Below are 20,679 nucleotides of genomic sequence, written 5' to 3' on the forward strand. Positions count from 1 at the left end.
GAAATATATACTGTGTTTCTAACTGCACGAGTCATGTGGTCTTTTAACCCCTGACTTAGACTGGTCAGGCTCACTGCATGACATTGCTTTTGGTGTGTGACACTACAATTGTACAAAGTTGAAATCACAGATATTCTTACTTATGTTCAATCAAAAGTCCGCTTTGTGATATGAATTCTGACCCCACCATCTGAATGTCTCAGGAGAAATTGAGACTCGTGAGACCAGGCAATGTTTTTTTCAATCTTCTATTGTCCAGTTTTAGTGAGCCGCTGTAGCCCATCGATGTTCAATGTGTTGTCTATTCAGAGATGCTCTCTTCAGCATACCTTGGGTGTAAGAAGTAGTTATTTGTGTTACTGTTAAGAGAATAGTAGTTTGGCTAAACCCTGGAAACGGTTTCTCAGGAAAATCCCAGCAGTTGCTCAGTTTGAATTCAGCAAGTTGTCTTGATAATGGCTACATGACTACATGTATTAAGTTGCTGCCATGTGACTGGTTGATCAGGCATCTGCATTTGTTGTTGCAACCAAAGGAAGCAGAAGAGCATCTCTAGATGCACAGCATGTTTAGCAGCTGAAGAGCAGAGCCACATAATGTTATTTACAAGATATCAACGATGTAAAAAGCCCAGATAATGGGTCAAAGTTCATATGGTACACACTTATACCATTAAACTGACAAGCGAATAACTTAAACCATCTTACAGTGCAGTGTTCTGCTAGGAAACCTTGGGTTGTTTGGGCTAGAAATGATAAACGTCAAAGTCACTGTCCAATGCATGTTCAGTTCATCGTGTTTATTTTCCATTTACAATGGCGCTTTTATAAAATATTTGATGCCGAAACATCAAAACAAATGTAGAAATGACACCATACACACATTCCCCATGAATACATATTAACACACTTTAGAAAAGTACACACTGTCCTCTTTAGAGCCTTTGGTCTGGAACATACGCCAGGTGGAAACAACAAGAATCTGCAGAAGAAGAGTTCTCTCTGTGCACCATTGAAGCCTTATCGTGCTTCGTATGAGTAAAGATTATACAGTGCACACATGGTTCCAGTTGCCTTCTCCTAACACCTTAGAATGTTTTGCATCACTGAGGCGTTTATAACCGTGCGGGATCCTGATGGTTGTCCATTTCCATAACGCTAAAATTATTTGCATAAGACAGAATGAAAGGCAAAGCAAATTGAACCAAGCACCAGGCACTGTAGAGCGAGGCACTTGAGCGCCCAACACTTCTGGTTTGGCTTCATGACATTTGGCACATGAGGGTGGCTTTGCACTTTAAACTGCATGTATGTGTTTGTGTAGGTGTGTTGGTGAGAAAAAGAGAGCCCTGTCGAGGGAGATTCACACCTATTGCTGTCTCCTAATTATCTTGTTGTGCCTCTGAAAACTGGCTAGACAAGTGACTTACATTCATTCTCCTCATATTTACACACCCACCATATAAAGTACGCACTCTCGTGATTCAAGAGTGATTTTTGAGCAGCCCTCTCACTGAGGCATAATGTAAAAGTCCAGAAAACCCGCTCACTTAGAGGGCTTCCAAAAAAAAAAAAAAAAGGTAATCCATTAGTTCATGAGTGTTTTTTATTCCCATCATGCAGCGCTTAAACTTTCCTTGGCAATCATGAGGTTAGCAGAGTGATCCTGTGCGGGCAGATGAAAGCAGGGAGCTGCTATGATGTGGAGGTGTCTGACTGGCTGAGGTCTTTCTTGCTCTTGTTCTTCTTCTTCTTCTTGTCCCCTTTGCAGGGCTTGCAAACACAGCACAGGATGCAGGGCGAGGCCAGCAGGAGGAGAGGTGACGTCACCAGCACAATGATACTGACTCCCACCAGGATCCCCACCACCTGAGCAGAGACACAGCAATAAATACTGTAATTACTCTTCTTATTAGCACTGGGTCAAATGACTGTGTCAAAGGACTTGGTCATAATGGCATCAGAGATTCATCATCTGACTCTCCCTACAGAAGTCGTTCAGTTCCCTGTTTTGGTTTTATAGTTTGTAACTTTACTGTCTTCATTTTCTGTTTAGATTCAGTTCTGGTGCAAACCTTCTTTACTCACCTACCCAGCAATAAACATTCAGAAAACATTAACAGGCAGCTGGTAAACACAACTGAACTTTTGGGAACTATGGAGACTTAAAAAAATGAAATTAATGAAAGTGAACTTACATTTACCAGCAAGACAGAACCAGGACTTCAACTGTCAAGAAAAGCGACTAAAGAACTCAGTCGCTTTTCGAATACTAGGGCTTGCTGTGTGGTTTATGAGTGTATTTTGCTAACTAAGCTTGCTAACTTTGCCCGATAACGTAACACTCGTACCTCTTTTCACATTAAGTTCACTTTTGACCCCATAAAACCAACCTGGTGGCAGCTAAAATGCAACGCTGAAGTTTCAAAGTGTGAAGCCTAAAAGAAATGAATGATGTTGTTTTAACAAAGTTCCTCTTTTATATACAGTCTCTAGTTTTAAATTACTGTAACTGTTAAAACCTGACAGACTTTATTCATGTTAAATTGTTAAACCATTTATTCAGTAAACTTGATACACATACCATTATATGAATAATCCCTGTATGTGTAAACAAATAAGGCACACATATATATGTACATATCTTCGTGGACTTCCTGGTTTTCTGTTTCCCTTTGACAACACTCCCATGCACAAGCTGAGGTCCGTGGAAACATGTTTTGGAGTGAAAAGGCATGACCTCCACTTAATCAGATACAGCACATTTGAGATGAACAGGAATGCCAAACTGTGACTCAATCTTTATTGGTCAACCTCAGCAGCTTACCTCAATGACTGTATGCTGCCGTAGCAGGGCAGACAGTAATAGCTGTGGTAGTGGATGTGACATGTTAAATAACCACAGATACATGTCATATACCGATGTCAACACTGTTTTGGATATGTAGTTACACTAAGGGTTGGCAAAAAACATCGCAGGTTAAATCTAACAGACTCAAGTACTTAAATGCAGTGGTGGAAAAATAATTTAAGGTGAACATACTTAGAGGACCTGTTAGGCAAGGGTGTAACCAGCTCTATAATGAGTTGTTTTGCACGAAACAACTTCGTTGCTGTACTTCGGCTCTTCACATACTTAGCAACCTGTACACACCGAGATGCAATCTGGAGATCCCAAGCAAACTTATCATGTGATAATGGCAATAGAGGAGGTGAAAGCAGAAGGAAAGTAGGTCTGGTGGGCAGTTGTAATCTTTTTGTTGCATAGTTGGTGTCGTTATGGGCCAGGAATTTGAGATTAGCTTAGGGATTTGCTGAGTTTAAAGGACTTCTTCAATGAACTGTTGGAAAACAAGAAGTCGTAAACAGCAAGCTATGTGAGGCTTTAATGTTCTTAAAGTGATATATACTAATAAACCAAGCAGCTGATAAACTGAGAGACAGTAATTATATCACATGTCTCATGGTGATTGAGAGCTGGGTTGAAGTCCAAAATCCAGGTTATGTGCTGGCATGATTTGACTCAAATCCAGTCCATGTATACAACAACCAGGTGGTTCTGTGGTCTAATCCATTCAGACAATAACAACATCACAAAATGCCACGCACTGCTGCCTTACAACTGGGCTCACCTGCGTTCTGTTCCACATAACCGAGGCCCTGGAGTGTCCCAGCTTGTTTCTGCATGGCCCCTTATCATAATGTCTCAGAAAGATATCACCCTGCATTTAAACACAACATACACATGCATGCAAAGACACGAACAGGTGACTATGCAGTAAAGGAAATATTCCATTTGAATTTGGAAAAAAAGTAAGAAAAAAAGAAAAATGCATCACAGCTATTGTTTAGTTAGCAGGGGAGACTTACATCCAGATTCTGCAGACAGTACCAGCAGAAGGTGTGTTTGCAGCTTTTACACAGCATCTGTGCACAGCCTTGGTTTCTCTCGATGTAGATACCACACATAGGACACTGCTTGATGGGCATGTCGGAGTCACTGTCTGAGCGTGTCCTGTGAATTGGAACAAAGGCACACATGAGGAATGCCGTTAATGCCGCGAGGGCCTCCAGGCAGTGCGTGCAATCTTTATTTAGAGGCAAAGGTGAAGGGTTGTTATTCAATGTAAAGTGGGAAGCAGAGTCTTGAAGTTATGGTTAAGAGTTTACAAATACATATATCTCAAGGCCGTTTCTTTAAACGCGCTAAAGATAACATCTCTCTCATTCTAGATGTCATGCAGCCCTCAAAAAAACCCTGTTTTTGATTAATACGAGATAGCAGAAGCTATCGCAGCTCATGTGATGTCAGAAAATAATACTGCAAAAAAAACAAACAACAAATCTGCTCAAAAAACACAAAGTCAGCAGGAGACAGAGAGCAGTTCCTTGTTTTAAAAGAGGAAATTGAGCATTGTTTTGGGAAATAAAACTATAAGATATAAGATAAAATGCAAATGTAAAAACTACTGAAAGCCTCTGCAGGCTGAAAAACCCCCAGATATTATGCTGCCACGTTCGACTCAAAAGTGGATTTTAACTCATCTTTCTCATCCCCAGCGCAGGGATCATCACTTCACTGCTGTACAGTGAGGTAATTGGATCGGTGCCCATCCTCCTCCTCCTCTGTTTGGCACAGAGACAATGGAATTCCGATATAACTCAGTGACTCCCCAGTGACATCAGTCAGTCTGGCAGAGTCACAGCTCAGCGCAGCGCAGTAATGTCCCTGCTCAACTGGGACGCTTCTGAGGCACACAAAGTTATTAATCCTGAAATAATGTTTTTATAGAGCAAAGGGTTTCTACAGAGAGATGAGGAACTACCCATCACTTATGTGATTCATTCAGTGTGCTGTGAACATCCTACACCGGTGAAAGTCTGGGATTTTCCTCATGGTGTAAAACACCACAATTGAAAATAAATGTAATCCACGCAATGTCAGAGAAAAATTCATCTGCCTCTGTCATTTCATCACATGCATGGCAACTGATTTGTGCCATCATGCATTGCTCACCAGTTTGGTTACAGCAAGTCTATCTCAGTGTCCTGACCTAATACCCTCCTCCAGCTTTTAGCCCAGTATCATTTCCAAAGTGCAGCTCTGTGGCTGCAGGCGGTGGGCAGCGGACCAAGAGGCTGGCTTTACTGACCTGCTTTGATGAGAAGGCGTCATCATGGCCTGCCGCTCGGGGCAAGCGTGGCCATCCTGCCAGGGCCCTCTGCAGCCGGAGCAGAAGACGGTGTGACAGGTCGGGCAGGGCACAGCGGCGGGGTGGCCTTCGGTGCTCTGCTCCACATTACACACAGCCTGACATTCAAGCACCGGGCACCAGGCTTTACTGGGGTCAAGCTTCACTCCTGTGGGGAGGAAAAGAACGGATGAGGCACATAGTCAAGATTTTGTAATTTAACTCTTTCTGTCAGTATCACTATCATTAAAGCCACATGCCAGGAAGTAGAGTTAAAAAAAGATAATCAAAAGCTCCAGTGATTAGAACATTTTTGGAGTGGCTCAGATCAAAGATCACAGCTAGAGGACGATCGTTATTATTCACTGTAAACTTTTTTAAAGGAGCAGAAGCACTAATTAAATAAAACAAACTGTGACAAACTCACACAGAAAAAATGTATTATTTTAAAATAGCTGTGGTGGCCAATGGTACCAGCCTCCTAGGATATACACCTGTGCTATCAATTTCAAAATAAAATACAACATCCCATCAGTCTTTTAAGGCTGAGGGGTAAAAAGCCAACGAGAGGGAGTCATCATGAATAAACAGATTTTTTTGGGCAGTATTATTTACCTTTTCCCACCATTATCAAGTATTATTTATTGTGACGATCAGCTACTTTTACCTTTATTAGATGTTTTCGCCACCATTATGAAGCAGTTATTAAATAATCGTTGCTATTGTCACGTATGTTTTTGCCCTAATTATCGAGTAATTTTTATCATTACAAAATATTTTTTCCATCATCATCAAGCAACATCAAGCAAACGTTTTCACCTTTAACATATAATTCTATCTAACAAAGGCATGCATTTGATTGGTTATTTTTTCTGAAGATCAACAGTTTTCCTACAGGCTTTTGAGGAGTTGTGAAGAATGGGATTTTCCCTTTCTGAAGAAAATGAGCGTGACGTGTCGCAGACAAAACAAAAAGCAATCACTGTGAGCTGACTCAAACCCTTTACACTCCCAGCACATGCTTTCACTATGAATCATAACAAAAGGGACAACTGTAGTAAGACCGACTGCACTTTGCACTTTTTTGTTCTTCCAATAACACGAGTTTTATGATTTATGGACGGAGTAAACAATAACTGTTATTGGATTTGCAGTGTATTATTGCTGTGCAAATAGAAAATGTCAATGTAGCTGCACAGCAAACTACCCCTTTATTTGCAGCTTATAAATGTCAACAGCGTTTCCCACAGAGGTGCTGTTTGCCTTCACAAACATTTACCTAACCAGTAGTACACAATTTATCTCCACTGAGAATCTCTTTTCTTCAGATTAACAGATTATTAACATGGGTGTTTTATAGTAGTAACCCCTTTATTGTTTTATAGCTAGAATTTAAGTAACCTCTAGGCTAAAACTGTACCAGAATTAAACAGAACACAAAAAAGGCCTCACAATATGCCAGGCATGTTAAGATAAATACTGGCTGGGACTGTTTGTGTGACCTGCCTGTCATCAGACAATAGCATGTAAACACAACAGTGCTTACCTCTCTCAAACTTGAGACGCAGATACAGCTCCACCTGACCTGCTGCTGCCAAAGCAGCTATCTGCAATCACACAGAGGTACTTCAATTGTTTTACTGACTGATTTTATGATGCAGATTTCAGAGATGTGGAAAAAACAGCACTTTGGATACTAGACTTCCTGAAGCTTGTGATAACATTTTCGAAACCAAAATCTTTCATGGTGCTCTAGATAAAAATGAGGTTGTTTACCATCATAGTTGACAATCTGACACTTCAAGTCATCTGCAATTTGCAGCATTATTTTCTAAAACTCATAAGCTGTTAAAAATGACACACTATGCAGTATTTTCCAGAAAAACACTACTAAAGGATGGACTTCCTAGCACAAGAGACCTAATAAAGTTGTATTCTGATTAGCAGAAGATTAAGGAAGGGGCACTTTTCATGTGGGTTTGAGTCAGCATTTTCAGCCTCCCCACTGAAACGTTTACTATGTATTGTTTTAATGTTTCCATCTGACGTCATTTCATTTATAGCTATTCACCCCTGAAACCAAAACTAGTTTCTTCAGAACTGTGATTAAGGGTGGATGTGCAGTATTTACACTATTTACACACTTTAAAAAGACAAGAGTGAAAGTCCAGCTTCCTATTTCTTGAGAAGTACGGCAATGGCCTTTATGTCTGAAACCAAACCGGTTGAACCACCAACCTGGGACATTCGAGGAATGTGCAACAACAAAAACGCAGATCACTGATCATGTTTGCATTTTATCTCCTCTCATCATTTTTTCTGCTATGTGCATTGTTACACAGGCCGTACCTCTGAGTCCAGCAGCACTCCAGTCTTTCGGCACGCCATGTCGGGGCAGGTGATTGGTGCCCCCCCACCCTCCATTATGGCTAGCTGAACATACTGCTGCAAACACTGGAGAGGGAAGAAGGACAATAGGGCATTAGACTGGACGTTTAATCAGACAGGGAGAACTGTCATATGCTCGCCAGCAGCATTTTATCTGAAACAAGCGCAGGAGCTCAGAGAGCCACAATGTTACTCAGGACGAAATGAAAGGAAGATGTTGGGTTAAACCGGGCAGCTGAAATGTCACAGAAAGAGAGCTTCCTCACAAGTGCTCACAAAGTCAAAAGTCATGTGTTGCCCAAGCCATGACATTGGGTAAGGCAGGAGAAACTGTGGAAGCACTGTTCAAAAAAGCAGTGCTGTTTTCAAAAATTAAAGTTAAAAAATTCTTTAAAGAAGAAAAACTTTTGCATGAGCACAAACCTGTGCTTGCTTTGTGAATACAGCCCTCACACAGCATGAAGCACTGATCACACAAACAGAGCTGGAACAACACCAGCAACACGGTGTGCTCTTTAAGCAGACAGAAGGAGATGGTTCACATTTTTATACTAAAGATAAGTACGTGTTTCGGTATCAATTTCCCTCGCTGTGTCGTACCCTGCGCATGTATGTGAGGTTTATCTGTGCGACCTTGTGCGTGCCGCTCTGACAAATGCAGCGAGCTTGGAAAGAGATTAACACCTGCCACTATCTGGCTCCGTTTTGATATGCAGGCAGGCACGCTTGAGACCAGAACAGTGCAGCAGCGGACCTTTGCACTCCTGTTATAAATATTACAGCTCTGTTATCTAAAGATAGCGCTTCTCATCATCTCACATGAAGGAGTGAAACTGAAACTCAGGATAAGTTTGTGAGTTTAAAAACAAAAAACAAAGAACGAAGCGATAAAGCACATGAGAAAAAAAATTCCAAGGACAATTCAAAGACGGTAAATGTGAAAGACAGACAGCCCTGTGTTGAAATCAGCATAATTTTACTGGAATGGAAGTGTGATAGATTTGCCTATAAAAGGATCTATTATAAGGTCATAAAGGAGGAAGCGGTGTTGTAATAATAAAAAAAAAGAAAAAAAAATCTCATTCCAAGTAATTTAAACGCCGGACATTTGCCTAAATTGCCCAAATTGTAAAAAGCTGGTTTTGGATCACTGTCCTGAAATTTTTAGCACCTGCAGGAAATGATTAAATGCATGAGAAATGAAATAAATATATTTATAAAGCTTGACACATGCACTCTGAGTCACTGACTCAAATGAAGACCTGGACACGATGAGCAGCACCTCCTGAAAAAACCTGAATGCATCATCTGTACCTACCGCTGTGCAGTAGATGCACTTGCAGCTCTGCAGTCCTGTGGTGGCTGTCGATGGCTGCTCGCTGAGGCACAGTTTGCAGAACACCTGCAGGTTGGCGGCAGCCTCGGGCGTCTCCGGAGCTGACTCCCGGGCTTCCCGGCTCACGGTGGGACTCCCGCTGGCCATGACGAGGCGAGGGCGGCCGGCAGGAAGAGAAGTCACGAGGATGGACGAATCAAGCCTCTCTTAGCCTTTCTGCTGGGAACGGAGAGCAGCCATGGCCTCCATGTTCCTAAAAAGCAGAAACAGCACTAATCCATTTGTCTATTCAGTATGGGTGTAACTCTTTGCTTTCCCTTCCCTGTCAGACAACACTGCACCCTCTTTCTAAAAACCGCCATCCCATTCTGATACCTGATGTAGCAACTCTGATGATTTCAGCTATGCCTGCAGCAATGCCCTGTGATTGTTTTGTTAAATGAGTGACGATTACTCACAGCTTAAAGCTGCGTGATGTACGAAGCAAATTTGAGTTATGTGTTATTGCTACAGTAATATGAAAACAGCCTCATTATCCTTTGTTGTGTCTCCATATATTCTTGCCATTTTCAAGTCCAGAGTCCAAGGCGTGTGTTTACTAAGCCCACAGTTATTGAGCAGCGCTTCATTTATCCTGACAGGAAGAACTGGCTGCTGACTGTCACGTCCACTTTACAGAAACACGGCAAAGTCTTGTGTAATTTTAGGTTGGAATTTTGTGAACATAATGCCTCAAGAGACTAAATTACATCAGGGGAAAGGTGGTTTTGAACACGCTGAACTGTAGTTAAGTTTAAAAAGTATTAAAAGCAATTAGCCGAGACAGAATGGTGATGCTTCACGTCGTCTTTGCTTCAGTATTTAGTTGAAGCTGAACCTCTGAATCGGGCTTTGTGGGAGCAGCATGGTGACCTTGTTTTTGCGTTTATGGTGACAGCCTCTGTAGCACCCACTGCCACAAATGGGAGAGAGCTTTCTCTGAGCTAACAAAGAGAGAACGACAAAAAAAAACCCCAATACAAAACAAAACAAAACTAGTCAATATGTATTTTATTCTCTGAAATGCCTTTCAGTGTGTGTATTATCACATCATTATTATTAGTCTAAATGACATGTGAGATTCCCAGTGATTTCAGTCTGGACCAAATTAGTGAACTGGCTAACCAGCCAATACCAACATATTACCATCTACAAAGCCACAATGCAAACCTTCTTTGCTTATGAAAAAAATAAAAATAATTATGGACTACTTATTTTAGGACAGCAAGACAAAGGTGAGTAAAACTCTAGTCTGAACTTAAAGGAAACTCAAGTCACCCTCCAAAAAATCCCTTTTGGTTCAGCCTTGTTCCAAAAAGCATGAGAAATAATAACCCCATAATCTGGGATTTGAGATTAATCGCGTGGACAACAGTGGTTGGACAGAGAACAGGGTCACACAGGAAACTGTGGCGTTAAAAAACACACTGTGCAGCCTGAGCGGCTGCTGAAATCACACATGATCTTGTACACGATGTTCTCTGCTTCAGCAGCCTATTAATGTTGGCTGGAAACTTTGGAGCCGTTCAATCAATATAGCAAACTCCGCCACTGGTGTCCTCCTTTGTAGTGTGTTAATGACCATTCCCTGGTAACACACACGATAGCTGGGCATGCTGAGCTCTGTGTACGTTGCTATTTTTGCACAGTCATAGTCTGCTCTCCTGCACTACTTTCAGGCAGACGTGCTGAGCCGGCTGCAGTCATCGTCCCACAATGCCGTCAGCCTGTCCTGTCCTGCCTGAGCATAACCACCCCTGTGGTTTCGCATGGGAAATTACAGCTTTCGTGCCTGCTAGCCTTGCTTCATGGAAACTCCAGCATTATTAACAAAGTGAAGCCTTCATCCCGAAGCAACTTCAAAGTTTAGAACTTAAGATTACCTGGGTAACTTTCAGTCAACATATCACACAGGCGGAAGGCTTCATATCTTAGAAAATTTGATAAATCACATTTGTGATTGTCGTCTGCCTTTCAGATCATGGATAAAAAGTAATTGTGATGTTTTCAGTGCTGCACACACAGCGAGTGTAAGGTGGAACTAATGATTACTTTGCACCTAAATTTAAATAAGTATCAATGCAAAGTCCTAACAACCGGAATCTTTAATCCAAAGCCTTCACTTTCAGAACTGTCCTTCAAAAAAACACACAAAAAAAACTTTCTGATTGTAATCCAAAAGCTCACACTCAACCTCGAACCTCCACTGTTGCAGCACTTCCTTAATTAGAATGCTTTTGTGTGCAATTGCTTTCTTTTTCCGTGTGGAAGCTGGCCATTCAGCGATTAAAACCCCTCACGGATCAAGGTCTAAATGGCATTCCAGACATTGAGGGCAGGGTGAAGTGGGGTGAGGTGGTGGGGATCAAAGCATCATTGTTGACCGGGGAGGCAGAAACGGAAAAACCAGATCTGCCTGGTAAAAAGCTGCTGCTGCTTTCACACAGACTGTCACTGTGCTGTGGAAGGAGACAGCAGAGAGTGTGCACTGGGGTAGCAGAATTTATATGGCATCATTTGTACGTTTCCAATCACACCATGTGTGTGTGTGTCTTTTTTGGGTTTTTTTGTTTGTGTTTGTGTGTGTGTGTGTGTGTGTGTGTGGGGGTGCATAGAATAAAATGGCACATAAAGTTGAAACATAGCAGAAGGAAATGACAGTGTGGGAAAATGTAAGCCTTGATGGTAATGCACACCAGTTAATCACAAGTGTGCTCAGTACAGATATGATTTAAAGGCTGCCTTTGTGCATGCATATTCCCAGACTGCTGATATCTGGTCTTTCTGCACTGCGATCAACCACAAACACACACGTGAAATCTGAGACATCTGCAGCTGTGTCAAGGTTGTACACCAACACAGGTCACAGAGCGCTTTTTTCATACGCTTTTTCCTATGATACCACCTTAATGAACAGCTTTGAGGGTGGACAGTACAGGTACAAATGGTGCGGAACCTACCTTCCCTGTGGACCACTGGGCGTAGAAGCAGTCTGAGTCCAGATCCACAGCCGCAGTGCTCTTGTTACTGTGGCACAGACACATGTGTTATAACACAGTCTGGTGCTGTAATAACCTGCTGTCAACGCCTAATGCCACTGCGGCCGCCTCGATACCGCCTCCTCCAAGTGCGTTGCGGGATTAAAGAAAATCTAAATCATGTTTAACCCTCCTGCTCTCTCCTGTCCTGCTCTCTGCTTGTGTCTGAGTTTCGGTTCTCCTGCCTCTCGTCCCCATCCAGGAAGCAGCGCTCTTTGCTCTCCACTTATCTGGACTCTCGACTGCGCCTGCTGGCTGCTTCAATAAACTCATGCTGCTTTCAAGTACTGTCGGAAATGTTCCCGCAGGAACATTGACATAAACGATATTCCTGCAGCATAAATTTTTGATGGCACGGTTGTTGTCTGTAGTAGAAATAACTATGCCAAGTTCATGTTATTAATTCAAGCTCAGGCTATCAGAATATACAATCTTAAAATGTGGGCATTACTTAAGTAAAGGGGCTATTTGCATTTTGGGACATTTTTCGGAGCTACTTGTGCACGAGCTAGCTGAGCCAAATCAGAATGGCATCTGTTGCCTTGGTGTTGTGATGCAAACAGTGGTACAAAAATGAAAAACAGATTATGGTGCTCAATACATACAAAATCCACCTGTATGCAGATGCTCTTTAATCAGAACAATATGTTTAATGATAACATATAATTATTGTTGTTATCCATATGTAATTGTTATTTTTAAATTTACCGTTCAGAAAATTTCACTTTGGTGTGGAGTTCTGTTTCTGGAAATGAGCAAATTTGTGAAATCTACAATATCATAAATAAACAGGTCTACCACAACATCTTGGTGCGACATGGAAACCCTTCTGTATGGGAATTGATTGGGTCGTACACCAACGAGACAATGACACCAAGCATACTTCAACGGAATCTGGAGTACTGGAACTGATGGATTGGGCACGTCAAAGTCTGGACTTAAATCCTATTGAACAGATTTGGAATTTAGTGATCTCAAAGATGGATCGCAAAAAAAGTTTCATCCAAAAGAAGGAAGCAAAGAAACTTGTGAAAAGTACATCAAATAATGGCAGCAAGAATGCGAGCTGCTGTCAAGGCCAAAGGAGGCCATACAAAATATTATATTCTTCGATTATTATGTGTGAATAAGGACTGTAGTTATTTCAGTTTGTTATTTGCTTAATAAGTAACAATATAATTTTTGGTTATAAACGCATTTTTGTTTGCATTTTCTTGTCTTTATGACATCATTATTAGGCCTGTTAGTTTGTTAAGATTGTTACTCCAACTGCTCAGTGCCCTGAGGTACTGGTCCCGATAGATTGCAGCCTCCTGATGGACTGTAGCCCCCTGCAGTAGTCTTCCTTGCCCGTCTGTGTCCTGGATGTATACAGGTGTGCAGAAATGGAGAAAGATGTAAGAAAGATATCATCTTACTTGTAATGCAATAACCAATTTTAGAGTTTTGTGGTCAAGTCTGTGATGAGGCAAAAGCTAAACAAGGGGTTTGTGGTCATTGTTAGGTTACATGACGGGTAGCAGGCATCGATTTATATTTAAGGCAATGATGATTAGATTTCCTTTTATAGTAGCTTTATACTCTCAAGGGGTTAGAAATCAGACATATGCCTTGTGAAACATCTGCTCTAACCCGCCCAGCTTCGACAGGTAAATGCTACTTATATAATAATCGGACATGGGGGCTAGAATAAGCTTTAATACATTACAAGAAAACATTTTAAAAGTTGATTCGTGATTTTACACTAATTTCTGGGTCTTTGTTGCTGTGTGCCATATTAGCTTACGGTAGATGCCCACAGTTTGCCTCGCTACATTCAACAATAGGACTGGCCTGAAACTGAAACAGTATGCGTGTGCGGGGATGCCCCATTACCTCATGAGAATGACCGGTTATTGTTTATCTTGTTAACACTCTTTATCTGCTTTATATACATCTATACCTATACTTATTTCATGTAATACCATAATTTAGAAGAACAAATGGAGCCTATGATATCTGACTTTATTGGGCGCATTTAAAAAGATTTCACTCACACATTGAAAAGATTTCTTTGTTAGGCTACCCTGCTAGCAGCCTCAGCAGGCTAACCACAAACCAAAACCTACTTGCACGAAGTTGCATCATTTCATGCTATCGGCCTCGATGCTACAGTGCAAAATATAAGTAATTTAGATTTGATCGTGTCTTTTTTGTTAATAAATCATTAGGACATGTTTTGGCTTTCAAGGGGAAAATAAAAAGTCCGAGGTTTAGTGAAGGTCGCATCTGCGTGAACATAAAGAAGGAAATCTTTAACTTAGTGTTTAGCAGCATCTCTAATGTTACTGTCTCATCACAATCACATAAAACACCAAAGTGTAACAGAATAATGTCCACGACAACACAAACATTACAGAGAAACCCCTCTGAACCTGAAGTTAACTGCATGGAAACCCCGAGTTAAAGTACGCATGCGCAGGGGCTTTTCCCAAACTACGGTTTATCAGTCGGCGTGAGTACGAGCGCGTCTCACAAGGACAGTATCACAAACAGGCGAAAGATGGATAGCACTGACCCTCTGCCACTGTCTCCTTTTATTAACAACAGCTTTGCAAAGACGAAAGAAGGAAGCTTGTTAAATCAGGTGAGATTATTTAGAGCTTTCTGCTTCAATAACGAGCGGGATGTCATGTCTGAAATCTGAGTATGCCTCTCTTGTGTTAGTTATCATGTCCTATTGTAGAATACCATGTATTTCATTTCACTATTTTTAATGTGGGGGAAATACTTTTAAAGTAGTTTTGCTTCAGTTTAAAACTTCTTTGGGATGTAGCACGGTTTCCGTGTTTTGTTTGTGAAGAAAGAAAATTCTCATCGACTTGTTGTAGGGAAGAAGTCACGTGACCTAGATATAATACACAGGTGGTCTGTCCGGGTGGGATGTGGTTTGGAGACGAAAAAACCGCCCACTCCGTTGCCTCTGCAGAAAAACACGTTTTCATTTTAAAAGACGTGATGTCATCCATCCATCCATCCATACCTTTTTAATGTATTGTTTTGTGCCCCCTCCCTCCAGGTGATGCCATCTAAAACCTCCACCGTGGCCACCGTGATCCAAGTGGTGCAAAGAGCGGTGCAGAAGAGCTGCATAAGGGCCTGTCAGCTGCTCTGCCTGCCTTTTGACCCTGTGATGTGTGAAAAAGTCACATGTTGCTCAGGTAAAAAAAAACAAAACCGAACAAAAATGACTTTATTGGAGGTAGATTTTACATTTATTCTTTACATAACTATAATTGCATGAATACATCTGTTTATTTGTGTTTTGTCGTTATAATCATGATGAACTTTCAGTTTGTCTATGTAAGCTGGAAAGATAATGTGTCATTAGTAAAAAAGTAACCTTCCCTCTCTTATTGCCTTTACAGCTAAAATTCATCAGCCCAAGGAGGATAAAAACATTCAAGGTAACATTTAACTTTATATGTTCAATAAAACATTGGCTTCCTTAAATCTTTTTTGGTAAAATCTTTTGCTTCCCCTTTTCCCCCATCTTTATGTTTTCCATTACTTATTTTTCACGAGCCTGGAGGCGTACTGCATTGCGGTTCATTACACATATTAATTGTATGCGTGATGGAAGTTTTTTTTTAACGTTCGCCGCACATTCAGGAACTTAAAACTGTGACAGGGCTATTACATCACTATGGATCAACAACTTCTCATTTTCTCTTCCCTTTTCTCCTGCTTTCCCCCTCACACAGCAATGGCCCTTCAGAGTCCGCCGTCAACAATACTGATCATCAACATCAGCAACTCCACGTTGATTGACTGCGTCATTGGAAACGGCACCCGTCCAGTGGCCGAGTGTCAGCCTCTCATGCAGGAAACTGAGCGCCACATGAAAGGTGTGTAACAGCAAAGCCTGGCCAGCTGAACATCTCTTTAAAATACGCTATTCCGACTGCACTCATGTGAAGTGCAAGCTTTTAATTTGAGTTGTGTTACAGGTCAGATGAGGTTTAGCTGCTACGGCGGGAAACAGGAGTCAGCACAGGATGCTGCTTTGCCACCACTTCTTCCATCAGAAGAGCATCCGAGTATCAGCATCCACAGCTCCCACGTCAGCTACACCATCATTGGAGACAACAACAGCATGCATGTTGATATGAGCCAGCCGTCCAGCTAAAATGGAAGATTCACAAGTGTGCCACATGTACACACACATGCAGACTCAAGAAACACTGTAGCCACGATTATAACTTCAGCTTAGAATCAGGGCAAACATTTTCAGTCTGGAGGTGAGAGATAACAATGTCTCTACTAATCAAAAACTATGCCAGATAAGCAGTTCATTATTATAAAACACAAAAAAAGAGCTGTTTTGTGGGCATTTTGACCATCATGACTGTTGATTTTTCGCTCTGGTCTCTTTTAGTTGACATGAGGGAAAGCTGTTTGTTTATGTAAATGTTCTAATCGGGGGCGATCGTGGCTCAAGAGTTGGGAGTTCACCTTGTAATCGGAAGGTTGCCGGTTCGAGCCCCAGCTTGGACAGTCTCGGTCGTTGTGTCCTTGGGCAAGACACTTCACTCGTTGCCTACTGGTGGTGGTCAGAGGGCCCGGTGGCGCCAGTGTCCGGCAGCCTCGCCTCTGTCAGTGCGCCCCAGGGTGGCTGTGGCTACAATGTAGCTTGCCATCACCAGTGTGTGAATGGGTGGATGACAGGTTGTGTAAAGTGCTTTGGGGTCCTTAGGGACTAGTAAAGCGCTATACAAATACAGGCCATTTACCAAATGTTATGTTATGTCTGTCACGTCATGATACGGGCTTGGGTTAAAATGTATGGCCTATGGTCATTAACAGTAGACTATTTAGTAGTATTTATTACCAGAGGTAATTTTGATTTCTTGTGTCTCTATATTTGATATTGCTTAATATAAAATAACTGTGACTTTGTTATGTACATAAAACTGAGTAAGAGGACTATGAATGAATGAGTTTTAACTGTTGTAACGGTAACTGCTATTATATTTATAATAAAGACTTCACATACTGAATTAGTGTTTGTTTTTATTCAGATGATCATGTCAATGACATTCGGTAGCACTATCAAAAAGTCATTTCTTCTTTTTCCTTCTTTCCTTCTTGTTCCCTTTCTTGCCTTTCTCAGCTTTTTTAAAACCGCAGAGTCCTCGGCGTACGATGCAGCCTCTCCACCAGGCCTGCAGCTGCACAGAAACAGGGTTTCAGTTCAGTTGTATTTATACAGCGGCAAATCAAAACAACAGTCACCTCAAGGTGCTTTATATCGTAAGGTAGACCGTACAATAATACATACAGCAAAAACCAACAGTCATATGAACCACTATGAGCAAGCACTTTGGCAACAGTGGAAAGGGAAAATCCCTTTTAACAGGAAGAAACCTCCAGCAGAACCAGACTCAGAGAGGGGCAGCCGTCTGCCGTGGTTGGGAATGAATATGCCGCAGTCCATGTTCATTCTGCCTGCTGAATACCTTCGTATTCCTTAGCGTTGTTCTTGAATACGAGTACAACCGAACTTAAAGAGCATGAACTGTGCTGGCGAGGCCTGTGCACCAGTTGGATACTGTTACCTTGGTGGCAGCTCTGATCCGTGCCTGCTGTTGGTGCAGTTTCTCTTGCTCCTCCCTGTCCTCCATCACCATCTGCTCCATCTCCTTGAACTGAAATCAGGAAGTAATTGACATTCACTTAATAACGAACTAATTAGCATCTGCATCTGTTCAGCACCGTGAGCCGCCAACCTTCATTTTCATGTCCTCCAGCCTGTCTAAGTTCAGGTCCTTTTTGAAGCACATGTTGTGGAGCTGCTTGCTCTTCTCCTGCACCATCTGCTCTGTGTGCTGCTGCAGCTCATGCAGCAGCTGCTGCAGCTCCTGATCAGCAACAGTGCAAAGTTAGGTTCACCATATTATCAGCAATCAAATTAATGAGATAAACAGTCTTCTGGAGAATGACAAACACAAAAAGATCAGCTACTTGATAAAGATGAGCCCAAACCGCAGAAACTATGAATCCATACAAGCGACAAACCAGGAAAGAACTTTTTAGTTTCAGAGAAACTGAAAGGACACACACACACACACACACACACACACACACACACACACACACACACACACACACACACACACACACACACACACAAAACTGAGCACAGTGTTGGTTTAGTTAAATCTCCTGATGGCTTATGAATCCAATCACATGGCAAATTCATGTTATTCAAGCTGCTTTAGCCTCGACACAGTTCATCTCAAAGCTGCTTTGCAACCCACCTCCGCCGCCGCGTCTCTCTGTGATAGTATTTCTGACTTTATCTATAACAAATGTCATATTTGCTGTCATCGATGCCTACCCTGTTCTGTGCTAGCGACCTCCTTGTGCTCTCCATGGATACAGATAAAATACCAGGGAAAAAATTACAGCAGATGGAAATCTTCTTTTGAATATCGAGCGATTTCAAATGAACTGCTCCGAAGCTAATTTAATTAATTTCAATTTAGTTTTATTTATGTAGCACCAAATCCCAACACAGTTGCCTGAAGGTGCTTTATACAGTATGGTAAAGACCCCACAATAATACAGAGAAAACCCCAACAACTACATGACCGCCCATGAGCACGCACTTGGCAAAAGTGGGAAGGAAAAACTCCTTTTTGAAGTACAGCTAAACTAATCACAGCCTCTAAGCCACACAGCTGCACACGCTGCATATAGTATTACTTCACCAACCTCATGCTGCCTTAGCAGGAATTTCTGAGACTCCTCGTGAACTCTCACCTCCTCCTTCAACTGTTTCTTCAGCAGCTGAGACAGGATGAGCCAATGAAGGTGATTATTTAGTCATTAAACATTTGACTTCTAAATCTAAAATGTAGAGCCGAGCGTGTTTTATATTTGGACCTACCTCCAGCTGCCCTTCCAGCAGTGCCTCAGCCTGACTGGTCTCACTCTGGATCTTCCTGAGCTGCAGCCCAGTGTCGTTCTCCTTAGTGTTCTCTTTGCTTCGCATCTTTAACAAATGATCTTTCTTGTTTGCTTCATGGTGTATGACCTGCAGATACAGGTCCGGATGGAGACCAAGTAGTGGGATTACTGAACTCTTATTTTTTCGACCCTTACAGCTATTCATGAAGACAGTTGATCCCTATGGGTCAGTTTCTTACCTGCAGTTTGAGAGTTTTCTGTTGGAGCTCCTCTTGTTGTTTCAGAAGAGTCTGTCTTCTCTTGTCCACTTGTTTCATTTCCTCCCTGAAAGGAGAGTGACTTACATTATAGATGCTGATTATTTCTCCATGTGTTTTTTCTCCTTGTCCTCTATTTGGAACACCCCCTTCTTTTTACAACCAAGGTCAGGATTACTGGCAAATCATTCAAAGAAGAACCTTTTCATGTTCGTATCCCTTCTCCTCTGCTCGACTTCCTCCACAGCCTGCAGCAGAGAGCTAAAACACTGTTTCTCCTCCAGCTCCAAATGTAGCTTGGACATCAGCTGTGAGATGTATTCACTGCAGTGAGATGAATTATTGAGAATAAAACTTTATACTCAATAATGGCTTTGTTTATTTGTTTGTTTTTAGTGTGTTCTGTGCTTCTTACCAATCCCTTGTCAACTTCCTGAGCTTGGCTTTCTCCTGCACCACACACACACACACACACACACACACACACACACACACACACACACACACACACACAGAGTCTTTCAGTCATGTAATAACGCCCAAAATACAGTTTTTCACAACACTGCTAGATCAAAGCAGCAGGCAGCTGTTGACAGATTTTATCGTGGTAATACTGTGAAGTCACCTGTGCAGGTCTTTCCCTGCGTATCCGCATTGTGAGAATATGTCCCAGTATTTCCAGCTGGAGTGAACAGTCCTCCAGTACTGCTACCAGTCTCAGACTCTGAATCCTGGATAAACACATCCTGTAGAAAATGAAGGCAGCGATGAACGGATAGATTCAAAGTCACACTCTTAAAGATGGGTTATTTTTAGCACGGCGCTGTCTAAGAGCTTGCTAGCGGAAATAAACCACAAGCTCTTTGAACCTCGGAGACATTGGCACTGGTGTCTGAAGGCTAAACGTTAGGCTCGGCGCTAGCTAACATTTCCGCTTCACGACAAAGAACATGTCAGGGGTACCAGGCAAAAACTGTGGCTTACTTCTCTCTTTCTCGCTTTGTGAATACCAGTAACCATTTCTAACACGAAACCAGAGCCGGAGATAAAGTTGAGGCTTTATGTTACTATGGCAATAAGGCCACTTTTTTCCCCCTTGTAACTTTATTGACAGAGTAAAACATTTACAGACCTGTTTAACACTCCTTTTGTTAACTTCAAATGATGTATTCATTAAGAAATAAAATCTAAAGGAACAACTTGTTTCCCCCCCGGTCAATCAGGCATTATAAAAGATTATAACATACAAAATTATACAAAATATACAAAATTCCCTTCTTCTGATAGTCTATTTACAACACCATTACTACTACTACTATTATTATTATTACTATTATTATTGTTGTTGTTCTTCTGTTTTATGATTTGGTGTTTTATAGTTAAAAAGAATTTGAATTCTTTTCGTTAGTAACCCTCATGGTTACTAACGAAACCATGGATCAAATTATGATCCAGGACTGAATAAAGACTTCCTACCAT

General features: G+C 41.7%; 3 protein-coding genes across 5 annotated transcripts; 1 reads left to right on the forward strand and 2 right to left on the reverse strand.

Moving 5' to 3' along the window:
- Positions 1–778: 778 nt before the first annotated feature.
- Positions 779–12,237, reverse strand: rnf144b (ring finger protein 144B). Its single transcript, XM_084944344.1, has 8 exons — positions 11,915–12,237; positions 8,898–9,168; positions 7,541–7,645; positions 6,738–6,798; positions 5,153–5,360; positions 3,870–4,014; positions 3,632–3,721; positions 779–1,868 (listed from the first exon to the last, which is right to left on the reverse strand). Exons 2-8 carry the CDS (start codon positions 9,060–9,062, stop codon positions 1,695–1,697), a joined length of 948 nt encoding a protein of 315 aa, XP_084800470.1. The 5' UTR covers positions 9,063–9,168; positions 11,915–12,237; the 3' UTR covers positions 779–1,694.
- Positions 12,238–14,478: 2,241 nt separating this feature from the next.
- Positions 14,479–17,042, forward strand: LOC146377479 (uncharacterized). The gene is made up of 5 exons (XM_084942934.1): positions 14,479–14,618; positions 15,051–15,192; positions 15,400–15,438; positions 15,736–15,879; positions 15,982–17,042. Exons 1-5 carry the CDS (start codon positions 14,535–14,537, stop codon positions 16,158–16,160), a joined length of 588 nt encoding a protein of 195 aa, XP_084799060.1. The 5' UTR covers positions 14,479–14,534; the 3' UTR covers positions 16,161–17,042.
- LOC146377480 (dynein regulatory complex protein 9-like) lies at positions 17,043–20,268 on the reverse strand. Of its 3 annotated transcripts, none has more exons than XM_084942933.1 (10): positions 20,185–20,268; positions 19,826–19,946; positions 19,616–19,650; positions 19,402–19,508; positions 19,183–19,267; positions 18,924–19,070; positions 18,749–18,823; positions 17,761–17,892; positions 17,590–17,679; positions 17,043–17,202 (listed from the first exon to the last, which is right to left on the reverse strand). In XM_084942933.1, exons 1-10 carry the CDS (start codon positions 20,218–20,220, stop codon positions 17,092–17,094), a joined length of 939 nt encoding a protein of 312 aa, XP_084799059.1. In that variant the 5' UTR covers positions 20,221–20,268; the 3' UTR covers positions 17,043–17,091. The 3 variants fall into 3 exon arrangements, with proteins under 3 accessions (XP_084799059.1, XP_084799058.1, XP_084799057.1); XM_084942932.1 differs by having other exon boundaries at positions 19,402–19,524; XM_084942931.1 differs by lacking the exon at positions 20,185–20,268 and having other exon boundaries at positions 19,402–19,524; positions 19,826–20,178.
- Between the last annotated feature and the right edge of the window lie 411 nt (positions 20,269–20,679).

This window comes from Perissodus microlepis, chromosome 11 (genome assembly GCF_051167445.1).
Source record: "Perissodus microlepis isolate ML-2025 ecotype Zambia chromosome 11, ASM5116744v1, whole genome shotgun sequence".
NCBI lineage: Eukaryota > Metazoa > Chordata > Actinopteri > Cichliformes > Cichlidae > Perissodus > Perissodus microlepis.

What these genes read in the sequence shown, in the direction of transcription:
- rnf144b (XM_084944344.1), bottom strand. Translation starts at nt 9,062, where the DNA reads ATGGCCAGCGGGAGTCCCACCGTGAGCCGGGAAGCCCGGGAGTCAGCT. An exon ending in AGTGCATCTACTGCACAGCG is followed by an intron (nt 7,646 to 8,897) that starts GTAGGTACAGAT and finishes TTCCCTCTCCAG; the next exon opens with TGTTTGCAGCAGTATGTTCA. An exon ending in GCGTCTCAAGTTTGAGAGAG is followed by an intron (nt 5,361 to 6,737) that starts GTAAGCACTGTT and finishes TCCTCCCCACAG; the next exon opens with GAGTGAAGCTTGACCCCAGT.
- LOC146377479 (XM_084942934.1), top strand. Translation starts at nt 14,535, where the DNA reads ATGGATAGCACTGACCCTCTGCCACTGTCTCCTTTTATTAACAACAGC. An exon ending in AAGGAAGCTTGTTAAATCAG is followed by an intron (nt 14,619 to 15,050) that starts GTGAGATTATTT and finishes CCCTCCCTCCAG; the next exon opens with GTGATGCCATCTAAAACCTC. An exon ending in AAAAGTCACATGTTGCTCAG is followed by an intron (nt 15,193 to 15,399) that starts GTAAAAAAAAAC and finishes TTGCCTTTACAG; the next exon opens with CTAAAATTCATCAGCCCAAG.
- LOC146377480 (XM_084942933.1), bottom strand. Translation starts at nt 20,220, where the DNA reads ATGGTTACTGGTATTCACAAAGCGAGAAAGAGAGAA. An exon ending in GCAGGGAAAGACCTGCACAG is followed by an intron (nt 19,651 to 19,825) that starts GTGACTTCACAG and finishes TGTGTGGTGCAG; the next exon opens with GAGAAAGCCAAGCTCAGGAA. An exon ending in AGGAAGTTGACAAGGGATTG is followed by an intron (nt 19,509 to 19,615) that starts GTAAGAAGCACA and finishes TACATCTCACAG; the next exon opens with CTGATGTCCAAGCTACATTT.